Here is a 12,911-nt window from a genome sequence, read left to right as displayed (position 1 = left end):
AGAAAGTATAGATGAAAGGGGTCTTAATATTGTTAAGTCTAACCTCCGCCCTCAGGCACCCAGATAATCACACAATTTCACATATAGGAAAGCCACAACCCACAGAGGTGAAGGGCTTGACCAAGGATCTTACTGTGCACCTGCCCTTGGTCCCCTGGCGCTGTGGCAGGCAGGGGAGGGGCTTTGCATAAATTATCTCATTAAACTTCATCATGACCCCTTAAGTAGTAGGCAGTAATGTTTCATCACCCCATTTTACAGACACTGAGGTAGAGAACCTTTAGTTTGCTGGAGATCACCCAGTTGGGAAAAGGTGAAGCCTGTCTGTCAGCATCAATGTTCATGCCTTGGGCACTACATTAAACTATGATTTAAACCCGAATCTTGGGCCAGAGCTGCTTCTACTTTACCATCTGCCTCTGCACACAACCCTCTTGGGGTTTTGACCAGCAGGAGAGAATACCGCCTGCAGCTTGAGTCCCTGGAAAGCTGCCCATGGCCTGGATCAGCAAGGACCTGTCAGGTCTGCTTGGTGAAGCCTGTCCAGCTTTGCCTGTGACTAAAGTCCTGGAGAGTGGCTTCAGAGGGAGGGACACTGAGCAGAAAATAGGGAGGAGAGATGAAGGTCATTTCAAGAATGATGGCTCAGTCCCCCTTAACTGCATTTCCTACCTCCAGCAGCAATAGCCCAAGGCATTGGAGCCCAACTCCAAGTGTGTTCACATTGGAATCTATGTGAGTAGCTGTACATGCACAACACCAGGGGGTGTTGTTCACCTAGACTACAATGAGATCGTGCCTCCTGGAGTCAGGCAACACTGCAGCCCAAACTGGTTCAGGAATATGAACTTACATCCCCGCCTATGCCAAAGAGCCAGGCTTTCACCAAGACCTGCCTCCACAGTTAAGGTGGTTCTGGGACAGGAAACGTTTTCTTCCCAGAGCACACCTTTCCCCTGCTTGCCTGGGGGCCCTGTGGATGGGCAACCACCGTTTTCAACCCCAAGTCAGGACCTGCTGGGCACACATATTTGGCATCGTGCTGCAGGCTGAGGGAGGGTGAGGCGGCAGGGGCGGGGAGGCAGGAGCAAAGGATACAGTTTCCACAGATGAAGAGGATGATGAAGTAAATACAGACTAACATCCCTGGAAAAGAGGGGCCGCCATAAGCCATGATCCCATCATACATCACCGAATTCCAGTCCTCCCCGGTCAGGATCTGAATGACACATTCCCACCAATAAGGGACACAGCGTTAGACCAACAGCAAACCCCAAAACTCCCCTGCCCTGCCCCACTATGTTAACAAAAATGTCTAAAATCTCTTTTCCACCTCTTTCCCTCCTCTTGGTCCCCAGTTTTCCTCCCAGGGGCTCTGAACTACTGACCTGGGCAAGTTTGACCCTATACTTAGACAAAGTGCACTGGCATGATATTATTTGAGAAGTGACTGAAAGGCATTCCTGGTTAAAGCATCTCTTTCTACTCACATGCAGTGCACAAGATGGCTGCCATCAGCCATTCCTCAGGGCCCTTTTGCAAATGTGAATGTATTCATTGAAAGAGTAACAAGGGGCAAGAATGGTGGGTAGGAAAGACGGAGCCCCATCACCCTCTCCTCTCCCAATGAGGGCAGTCTGCTTTCCTTTGTTTATACTTTGGGCTTTCCTGCAGAATTTATCTGAAGTTTCTGTGGTTAAGCAAGAGTTTTTAAACTACTCATTTAGATTTTTTTACCCCAGTGGTTCATACAACAGTGGAATTCCATGGGGGACTGAGGGTAGGGGGAACTACAAGAACTCAGGACTCAACTGGGCATGGTCCCTCCATGACTGATCTAGGCTGGCTTTGGCTGCCCAGTGTAAGGGTGAAGCTTTCCACCACCTTTTCAAGACTCCATCTTCCCACCCAAACCCAACCCTGCCACTCAACCACCCTCCCGCTCATAATCCCAGCAGAGAAGAGTCCATACCTGAAACACGGTGAGGAGGGACTGAGGAAAGTTATCAAATGTGCTCCTCCGAGTCTGCATCTCATCAAAGTTGAACTTTCCTCCAAAGAGCTGCATCCCCAGGAGGGAGAAGATGATGATGAAGAGGAAGAGGAGTAGCAGCAGGGAGGCAATGGAGCGCACAGAATTCAGCAAGGATGCCACCAGGTTGCTTAAGGAGTTCCAGTACCTGAGGACCAGCATGAGGGAGATTAGCATCCTTTTTCTATGCTTTCCTTAACATCACTCCTCATTCACGCATCCACTAGAAATTTTAAGATAAATTATAACTCCTTTTGCCCCTTCATTAATATAGTGGTGGTGGTGTGAACTGGGCTGGTAAGCTCACAGTTAGAGTGTGGAGCTAGTTAATTCAATGTTCCAGGATCAGTAATGTGTAATGGCAAATAGAGGGAACTAAGAAGTGAGAAGCCTGAGTTCCAGTCTAACTCCACAACCTGCTAGTTGCAGTTGGGCAAGTCACATAACTTCCCTTCTATTTACCTCATCATCCAAGAAAATAGAGACAACAGTAGCAATTGGGAATATTACATGAGGAAAAAAAAAGCAGCTCTCCAAACAACAAAATAAAGACTAAACAAGTGGGACTACATCAAGCTAAAAAAGCTTCTGGTCAGCAAAATAAACCATCAACAAAGTGAAAAGACAACCTATGAAACAGGAAAAAATATTTGCAAACATATATCTGATAAGGGGTTGATATCCAAATATATAAAGAACACAGGCAACTCAAAAGCAAAAACAAAACGAAATGACCAAAAAGCAAAGCCCCAAACAATCCAATTCAAAAATTTGACACAGGACCTGAATAGACATTTTTCCAAAGAAGATATATGAATGGCCATCAAGTACAAGAAAAGATGCTTAACATCACCAGCCATCAAGGAAATGCAAATTAAAACCACAGTGAGGTAGCATCTCACACCTGTTAGAATGGCCATCATCAAAAAGACAAGAGGTAACAAGTGTTGGCAAGGATGTGGAGAAAAGGGAACCCTGTGCACTGTTGGTGGGAATGTAAATTGGTGCAGCTAGTATGGAAAACAGCATGGAAGTTCCTCAAAAAAATTAAAATCAACCACCATATGATTCAGCAATTCCACTTCTGGGAATATATCCAAAGGAAATGAAAACACTAACTGAAAAAGATATCTGTGCCCCCATGTTCATTGCAGCATTATTTACAATAGCCAAGACACGGAAACAACCCAAGTGTCTATTGATGGATGAATGGACAAAGAACTTGTGGTGTATATAATACATACACACTGGAATATTATTCATCCATAAAAAAGAGGAAATAATATCATTTATGACAACATGGATGGACTTGAGGACATTACACTAAGTGAAATAAGTCAGACAGAGAAAGACAAATACTGCATGATTTCATTTTTATGTAGAATCTAAAAGCAAAACAAGAAAGCAAAAAATCACCTAACTTGTAGAAGAAAGAGATCAGATTTGTGGTTACCACAGGCAGGGGGCAGAGGGGGGGAGAATTGGATGAAGTTGTCAAAAGGTACAAACTTCCAGTTATGAGATAAATAGGTCATGATGACCTGTACATGATGATGTAACGTACAGCATAATGACTATGGTTGACACTGATATACCGGAAAGTTGTTCAGAGAAGATCCTAAGAATTCTCATCAAAAGGAGGGAATTTTTTCCTTTTATTTTTATTGTATCTATATAAGATGACACATGTTAACTAACTTACTGTGGTAATCATTTCCTAATATATGTAAATCAAACCATCATGCTATGTGCCTTTTTTTTCCCCAGTATATGAAATTTATTGTCAAATTGGTTTCCACACAACACCCAGTGCTCATCCCAAAAGGTGCCCTCCTCAATACCCATCACCCACCATCCCCTCCCTCCCACCCCCCATCAACCCTCAGTTTGTTCTCAGTTTTCAACAGTCTCTTATGTTTTGGCTCTCTCCCACTCTAACCTCTTTTTTTTTTTTCCTTCCCCTCCCCCATGGGTTTCTGTTAAGTTTCTCAGGATCCACATAAGAGTGAAACCATATGGTATCTGGCTTTCTCTGTATGGCTTATTTCACTTAGCATCACACTCTCCAGTTCCATCCACGTTGCTACAAAAGGCCATATTTCATTCTTTCTCATTGCCACGTAGTATTCCATTGTGTATATAAACCACAATTTCTTTATCCATTCATCAGTTGATGGGCATTTAGGCTCTTTCCATAATTTGGCTATTGTTGAGAGTGCTTATATGCCTTAAGTTTATACAGTGATGTGTGCCAATTATTCCTCAATAAAACTGGAAAAAATATAATTCCTACTCTTAAAAAAAACACCCTAGTATAGTGCCTGGCACACAGTTGATAAAGGTTAATAATTACTGTTATCACTAGCAGTCTTTAGACAGAAAAACACATTAATTTTTTTCCCCAAGAATGCTGCCCTCAGCCCAGGCACCCCTAAGAGAGGGTACAAGGTTTAGTGAGGTTTCCCAGATTTACCCTGTCCAAAGATTTGGTTTTTTAAAAAGTCTCTTCTGGAGATTCTCATTCAATAGCTATAGTTTGGGGCCCAGAAACTTGTATTTTTGACAAGCATTCCAGATGATTCTGATAAGCAGGGAAGTTTAGGAACTCCTGGGTTACCGGAAACCAAAGAGGTCTATGAGTAAGGCAGGGAGGTCTTTCTGGGAAGAGATGGAGAGGCCTTGGAGAGGAGGCTCCCAGTCATTATAGTCACAGTCCTTTACTGTAAATACAGAGGTTCTTCATTATAGCCTTGGGAAAATCCCTTCCTCTTGGAAAAGGGGTGTGGGTGTGGGTTGCTAATGGCTGCTGGATGAAGCTTGGGCCTGTCACGATAAGGAAATGCACTGTAGCAAAAAGAACACAGCCTCTAACTGGAGCATGTGCAACTGAGAAATCTCACTTCCTTAGCTCCACCTCTGGCCTGTCTGCCTTCCAGGTCACAGTCTTGACTGCCTCCACTTAAGGCATTCCCAGCTTATTAGCAATATATGTAGTGAATTGCTTTTGCTGCTTAAAAGAGTGACATGCAAACCACCCCCGTTATAGCCTCATAGCTGCACCCCCAGCTTGGGTACTTCTCTCCAGAGAATAGTTCCATATTAGGTGAAAGAAGCAGATGGGCCAACAGTTTGGATGTAAACGTGAACTTCTTCCCAGCCTGGCGTCTTTAATGCTCCTTTCTCCTTCACAAATTCAGCCGTTCTCTACCTCTATTTTGCCTGCCAGCCATTCTTCCTCTGTTTGCAGAATATTAATATACATTTATTTGTATCTGTTCTATAAATGCTCTTCAGTGTTTTTCATTTGTGACAGTCTCATCTCCTCCAAATAGGCTCTGAGTTCTTGAAGGCAAAGATCAGAAGTTTTTTTCTTCCATTCTCCCCATCTTTGTCCTCAGATAAATTCTGTCCAACCTAGTATTACTGTGAGAGACTGCCTGTCACCCCAATAGGCTAGAGATTGTAATATTTGCTCTGCTTAAAGCCAGAAGTAAGAGAACCTCTCTGGGGCTAGGATACCGGCCCTTCTTACATTTAGAGCAGTGTTCCCACACTGGAGAGGAAACTGCAGAGGAGTTTGGTCATTTTGTATATACTGATTCCCAGGCCTCACCCTGGAACCATGAAATCATAATCTCTGGTGCTGGGACTTGAGTGATTTTCATTCTACCACTCCAAAACTTGTCAGTAGACTGGTATTTAGGAACCAGTAACTTTAGAGCATATTTATAACAAGATTTTCCAGCTGTATCAGAGGGAAGAGTATATATGGATTAAGGTCACAGAGCCCCCTAGAGATCTTCTGTCTGTTCAACTGTCATGGAATATTCTGGAAAAGCCCTTATGGCCAAAGAAGGTTGAAGTCTTAATTTTCATGAGGCACATGGACATGAGGGAAATAACTCAAACCAGGCTCACAACTGAGATTCAGAGGTGTGTGACAGCCATGGGGACCCAATGGGAAGCCAGACAAGGAGGCCCCTGACTGGACAGAGGTTTGGTGGAGTGGAGCAGCCAGGAGGCAGAGAGGAAAGGGGATGTGGGAGGAGTGCCTGGAGTTCTGGGAAAGTGGAGGCTGTGATAGAGAAACAAAATGAGTAATCTAGTGGAGAAGAACTCTTTGGAAACATTGGGCATGAAAGATGGCAGATAGTGAGTGCCCTGGGGGGCTAGCAGTGGAGCAGGTATGGGGCTGTAATGGTCAGAGGGGCAGGCAATGGGCGGAGTGTTTGACTAAAAGTGAGGACTCTTCTCACGCTTCCCCATGTCCCTTGAGGTATCCAGGGAAAGGCTGCACTTCTCTTGGTCAGCCAGGGATGGGCTCACAACATGAGATGTGTGGAATGACAGAACTCCAACCCCATCATCTCCCATAGTTTCTGGCTCAAGACACAACCTTTGCAGTCATCCTGAAGTCTCTCTTGACCCCACATCAGCAAGCTCTGTGGTCCCATATTCCAAGCAAAGCCTGAATCTGGCCACTTCCCATACTCTGTCACCAGCTGAGCCAGCAATCCCACATCCTGACAGGTTTCCCTGTTCAACACTTGCTCCCTGCAGCCTTTCTCCACATTATATACATCTCAGGTAAAAAGCCCTCAAATGCACCATACTTTTTTTTTTTACCGTTTATTTATTTTTGAGAGGCAGAGAGAGACAGAGCATAAGCAGGAGAGGGGCAGAGAGAGGGAGACACAGAGTCCGAAGCAGGCTCCAGGCTCTGAGCTGTCAGCACAGAGCCTGATGTGGGGACTCAAATCCACAAACTGCGAGATCATGACCTGAGCTGAAGTCAGATGCTTAACTGACTGAGCCACCCAGGCGCCCCACCATACTTTTTTTTTAATTGATAGTAATGGATTATAACACACTGAAAAACAATGTAAATCTATCGATATTTAAAAAAGGAGGTAGAGGTTTCCTTTATAGAATATGTCAAATGGATAACACAAATGTATGAATGAATGATAGAATCAGAAAATCACCATTTTGGGGGCACCTGGGTGGCTCAGTTGGTTAAGAGGCCAACTCTTGATTTTGGCTCAGGTCATGATCTCATGGGTTCGTGGGATCAAGCCCTGTGTATTAGGTTCTGTGCTGACAGCATGGAGCCTGCTTAGGATTCTCTTCCTCTCTCTCTGCCCCTTCCCTGCTCTCTCTCTCAAAATAAATAAATAAAATTAAAAAAATAACCATTTAGCATTAGCAACGAATTCAGTAATGATCATCATGGATGCTAAAACCACTAGGTGAAAGGTCACTGGGGAGTAGGGTATTCACATACTCTCAAAATATCACTCCATAGATTACTTAATCATAAAGGGAAAGGGTACCTCAACAGTGGAGAAATCTGGCAGATACCCACTTAACCAAGTTTCTACACTTAGAATCACCAATAACGAGACAAACTCATGCTACATACTTCCTGACACCATGCAATGGGAAGTACACAATCATCTATGTACTCCACACCACTGCAGCAGGAGGCCCTGTTAAATGTAAGTCACATTAAACTTCAATACTGTTTCATGCTCTTGCTTCCCATTGGAAGGCCTAACAGATCATGCAGAATCGGCCTCTACTGCCTCAGTGACCTCATCTCCTCCCACTCTCCCCACCACTTTTGCTCCAGCCCACCAGTCCCCTGCTGCCCCCCCAGCCTCCATGCATACTCCTGCCCTGGTCCCTGTTTTTCTGCTGTATACAGAGGTTTCCGCCAGAACTCTGTGTGGCTCACTTCAGTCCCTGCAGGCCTCTGTTCAAATGTCCCCTCACCACAGTGGTCCTCCCTTGACCACATCTATCTCCTATTCCCACTATTTAATATACTCATTACCACTTGCCATGAGAATGTAATGTCCGTGAGAGCAGGGAATTCACTTGCTTTGTTTGTATCCTTAGTGCTTAGAACAATGGCTAGTCAAAGGAGGTGATCAATGAATATTTTGTTGAATGAACGAATGAATCTTACTATAAATGTGACACATTTATACTTACTGGAGGGGAAAGCAAGGGACATGGGATTACAAGATAGTTCTGTGTATGTGTGTCGGGAGAAGGGGTGGGGTGGTGGTGGCCTCTCACACATGTACTTAAGTCAAACATACTTTGCCTGAAAACACCTCTCTCACATCATTTCTTTTCCTATAACTTCCCTAAGTTCATGGGTAGAGTTTTTGAGATTCCTGACTATTTCACTGCCTGACATTAAGTCCAAATATTATGTATTAAGGGAATAGATAGGTGATTGGGGTTGGGGGATGTGCAAACTGGATGAAGGGGGTCAAATTTATACACTTCCAGTTATAATAAGTCTGGGGATGGAATGGATAGCATGGTAACTATAGTTAATCATACTGTATCGTATACTTGAAAGCTTCTAAGAGAGTAAATTTAAAAAATCCTCATCACACACACAAAATTTGAAACTATATAGGGTGACAGACATTAACTAGATTTATTGTGGGGATCACTGTGCAATGTATACAAATATCGAATCATTATGTACACCTGAAACTAATATAATGTTATATATAATGGCTAATATATATGCCAATTATATCTTAACAAAAAAAGAAAAAAGTGATTATGTATCAGTTGCCCTATAGAAGATAGGGTTGTTATGGCTTTGAGACCCTTGCAGTAGGATTTCCCAAAGAGTTCTGTGAACATGTGTCTCCTTTGTGGAAGAACTCCCATCCTGTGGCTGAAAACCAATGGTTGTGGGTTGAAGGGCTTGAACCAGACTTTAAGGGACAAACTGCAATCAGATAAACTGACGGCATCCTACCTTCCTCATGAAAAACACCCAGACTGAAAAGATAATGCATTTAGGACCAGTCATACAGTTAAGACACAGTGAAGACAAAGAAACAAATGGCTGTTTATGCTGTTTATCTTCAACTTCCAGTTGCTTTCCATTCAATAGGGGCAAGGTGGGGTCTGCCCTGTAGCTGGCTTGCCATCTGTACTTTCTGTTCCTTTGGAGCAGAATTAAGGGAGGAGAGCTGGTGCCAGTAGTCTGGCATTACGAGGGGCATACAGCTTGCTGAACAGAAGGTGTCCATCCCTAATGTGCACATGGTTGGAGACGTTTTATGTGCTCTCTAAAGGACCGAGACAAAGGGACTGCTGAACTGATGTGGCAAAGAACACAATTAGGGGTCAGAGAAGAGCTGGATTTTGGAGCCTCCCACGCCTTGGCTGATAGCAGCAGATAGGGTGGGGGCCTCATTACCACTGATATCAATGAGAATTGTAGGTGACAGGTGGCAGCCTCTGGGAAGGGTGACATGAAGTAGCATTTAAATGAAATGCTGGCAGCCATGCAAGTCCTGAAGCTCTCTCTTCCTTAATGTCAATCTGATTCTTGGTGGCTGTTATCACCGTGGCATGCAGATCAGACGATGCCTCAGGTCTCAGAATCACTCTCGTTTTTAGATACATTAGCTTCTAGACATAAAAACTAAAAGAGTTAGTGGCATATTAGCAATCAGCTGAGGGTTTTATCCTAATCAATTAAAACCACTGAAGCACACACAGTCACCAAAAATGAACATCTTTGGAGAAAGGTGAGCAGAAGCAGAACAAACTAATGTCCGGGCCTCATAGAGAGACAGGAAAACTGAGCATCTCGTCTTCAGAACAGTGCACACACACATCCACATACACAGAAGTCTCATTCTGTATTTCGGGATTCACAGCCCCAGATGCACATGCCCAGGTTTAAAGACTCCCCTCCCTCCACCCCACCATCCTCAGACACTCCACTGGCTATGGTCATCCTTTCAACTTTTCAATTCTCCTGTGGCTCTAAATCATTCTCTACAAAGTGTGTCTTTGCCCACCCCATCCCCCCATCCTCCATACAACCTAGCCCACTGTTCTCTCTTTAAAGTAGGGTGCACATGAGGGTTTTCTGATCCAGACAATTTCTTTGTTACCTAAATTCTTTCACTTGCTGACTATGGCTTCACTTTTGCTAGCTTTCCCCTCTGCCTCTCTTGGCTTAAATGACCACCATGTGTTCAGGGGTATTGTATCTCCATCATTCTTTCTGCTAAGTCTGTTTGGGCCCTGTGGACTTCTCCTTTATCTTTAGTGGCAGAAAGTGGCCTGAACCTTGCTTGAACTGGAACTTTCATCTTGTGAACTTTTGCTTCAAATAGCTCAGGGCAGGGTTCTTTACAGTCTAGGTATGGAGGAGAGCATCGAGCCTGCTATAAATAAAAGACCTTCAAAATAACAGTACTAATAGCTTTAGGGTGCTTTGAAAATGCTCCACCCTACTTCCTCTCTGTTCCAGAGAGGTTCATAGCTAAATTTATACCTGTCCCAACTCTTCTTGTCCTGAGGGGTAAAAACACCCCAACCCTCTCCAAAATAAAACTCCTCTCAGTGTTGGTGGTAGTGATCTATTGTTGGTAGAGTATTTATAAAGCAAATTTCATGTGGTGAATCTGTGTGGTATGAGGCTTCTATACACTATTCCTCAGGAAGGGAGGAGAAATGCAGGTCACATAAGGTAACTGGGCGAAGCACAGAAGGTTCACTCAAGGAGGAAGCTCAGTTTTGCCACAGGGATGTACAAGATGGGTGTACAAGGACTAGCCCTTCAGTAAAGTTGGCCTCTGGTTCTGTAAGACACAATAGAGCCTGGAAGGATTAGTGAGGTAGGAAGCTGGACTAGGTAGGTGCTGGTCCAGGAAGAGCCAGAGAATTCTATACTATCGTGGTCAGGGTCTGGGACAGCTTGGAGCTCAAGGCCAAATCTACCGTTTAGTTCCTGCTGATATCTACCTCTGCCCCTTCCATTCTAGGAGAATGCACAGTTTATGTGTTTTGCTTTACAGTCAAACCCTGCCTTGGATAACAAGTTCAAAGTTCTTGTCTTCTCTGTTTGCATAAGAGGCCTTGGTTGCACTAATACATTCCCAGTAGGGGAATGCAACCCTGTCATGCTGGCAAGGTCATCTGGTCTTCATCTTGGGATTGCCTTGGGATTGTGCTCCTCTGAGCTCCTGGACCGCAGAGCTACTCAGTGTTCACTAGTGGGCCCCTGTACCAGATGTGTCAGGGTTAGGGAAGGAACACATTCAAGTCATCCTCATCTGGGTCTTCTTAATCCCCAGTAGATAATACCAGCCAGTCACCATTCCAGAGAATAACCACCCTTCATGCTGAAGGCAGTGAGCAGGCTCTTGAGTCTGAGCTGCCTTCTCCATAGACTCTGGCCTGGGAACTGGGCAGATGCCAAACATATCTCTTTAATAATGGTCCTTAAGGAGCTCAGAGCCTCCACGGTGTCCTGAGAAGAGGAGGGCTAGAGTGGGGAGGGTCAGGGCAGTGTGGAGGTGGATCTGATGCTCATGGTCAGATTCTGGCAGTTGGAATGGAGACATTTAGAGCCTGGAGAATTTGCGAAAGAATCTCACCTTGGGGCTCTATGGAGCCCATATGTGGTCATGATTCATCAGTAAATCTGTCTATGCTGAGTCAGCCCAAACTCACATTTCAGGGCCTGGGAAGGGAGCCACAGGGGAGGAGCAGTAGGAGAAAGAAATGGATTTAAGGTTTAAGAGAGAAAACAGCAAGGGCTGGAGGGATTTCAGTGCATTTAAAAACAAACTTTATAAAAAATGAAATGCAATTAGTAAATTGAAATCACATCCAGATTTAGTCTAACTGAGGTCTTTCTTCCTCCCTGTAGAATAAGTCAGACTGGACTGACAAAGAGTAGACATACTTGATATTAAAAACCGGCAACATTCAAGAGCCCTGTAAAACCTCAAAGCAGGAGAAAGAATCCAATCTATTACTTGGCTGGAAGGCCCACTGTCATGGGTAATGTATCAAAAGATGACAAATATTTTGGCCACATGTATGCCTCTCTGTTCTCACTGAGGCAGGAATCTTGCCTTCCCTATTTCATAATTTAGTGGTAATTTACCACTCCCAATATTATTAACACTCAGTAGTCAACTGATTTACAGTCCAGTGCAGGGTTCCCAGTCTTTCTTTCTTTTTCTTTCTTTCTTTCTTTCTTTCTTTCTTTCTTTCTTTCTTTCTTTCTTTCTTTCTTTCTTTCTTTTTATGAGACATGTAGGATGGATGGTATTCATACGCACAGTATACTCTCTAATGAATTCTCAGATTTTGACAAAATACACAAAAATAGGCATGCGGAAAATTCATTTTCTTCATATATCATATTCATATTCATCATATATCAAAAACTTCTGCTCCCTTCAGGTAACATGAAGAGTGGTAACTCTAGCCCATTCTTGCCCATTCATAAAAGCATTTGTGAATGCAAATGACCAACAGTGAGGGTGTTACAGGAACAATCTTGAATTTATTTGCATTTACTTTTTAGAAAACTAACTGTTCATAAACTTTGGTATTTCATCTCCTATAATAACAAATTATTGCTATGCACTGTTCAATGGCTCTGGACATACCATTGTGTCTTGACATCATGGTTGAGGGTTCTTAGTCTAGGTCAGTATTCCAAACTCAGAGTGCAGGTCTTGGGTGAGGTAAGGGAAGCCTGGAATTTTAGGAAGGCATCCACAAATCCATGGATACACCAAACATTACAGCACTCTAGATAAATAGACAGTCATCTTGTGTGTACATTACCACTTTTCAAATGTATACAAGTGTATAGGAATTAATAAAATTAAAATAATTTAAAGACTTTGCTGAATTCATAGTAGCTCTTTATCATTATATGTTTTCCCAGTCAGGAACTATCAAAGTACAATCTTAATATGATTAGGGGCTACAGTATAGAGAAGGGAAAGCAGATGAAAGAATTAAGGTTTCCAATTGTATATGAAGGTCCATATTTTAAGACAGGGAAGTGGACAAAGGACAG

At 43.5% G+C, this 12,911-nt stretch overlaps 1 protein-coding gene across 50 annotated transcripts in view; it reads right to left on the bottom strand.

The window, feature by feature from the left end:
* The window catches only part of CACNA1C (calcium voltage-gated channel subunit alpha1 C), a 752,487-nt gene that overhangs the window by 113,348 nt on the left and 626,228 nt on the right, over positions 1 to 12,911 (bottom strand). For all 50 annotated transcript variants that reach the window (XM_019464982.2, XM_053895067.1, XM_053895065.1 and 47 more), the window contains 2 exons: positions 1,973 to 2,180; positions 1,099 to 1,219 (listed from right to left, as the gene is read on the bottom strand). In XM_019464982.2, coding sequence (XP_019320527.2) covers positions 1,099 to 1,219; positions 1,973 to 2,180 — 329 coding nt within the window. The remainder of the gene's footprint in view (positions 1 to 1,098; positions 1,220 to 1,972; positions 2,181 to 12,911) is intronic.

The sequence above is a fragment of the Panthera pardus genome, unplaced genomic scaffold, assembly GCF_024362965.1.
Source record: "Panthera pardus isolate Hobbes unplaced genomic scaffold, ASM2436296v1 HiC_scaffold_6, whole genome shotgun sequence".
Classification (NCBI taxonomy): Eukaryota; Metazoa; Chordata; class Mammalia; order Carnivora; family Felidae; genus Panthera; species Panthera pardus.
Note: the sequence above shows the minus strand (reverse complement) of the source record. Positions and strands in the feature narration are given on the sequence as shown.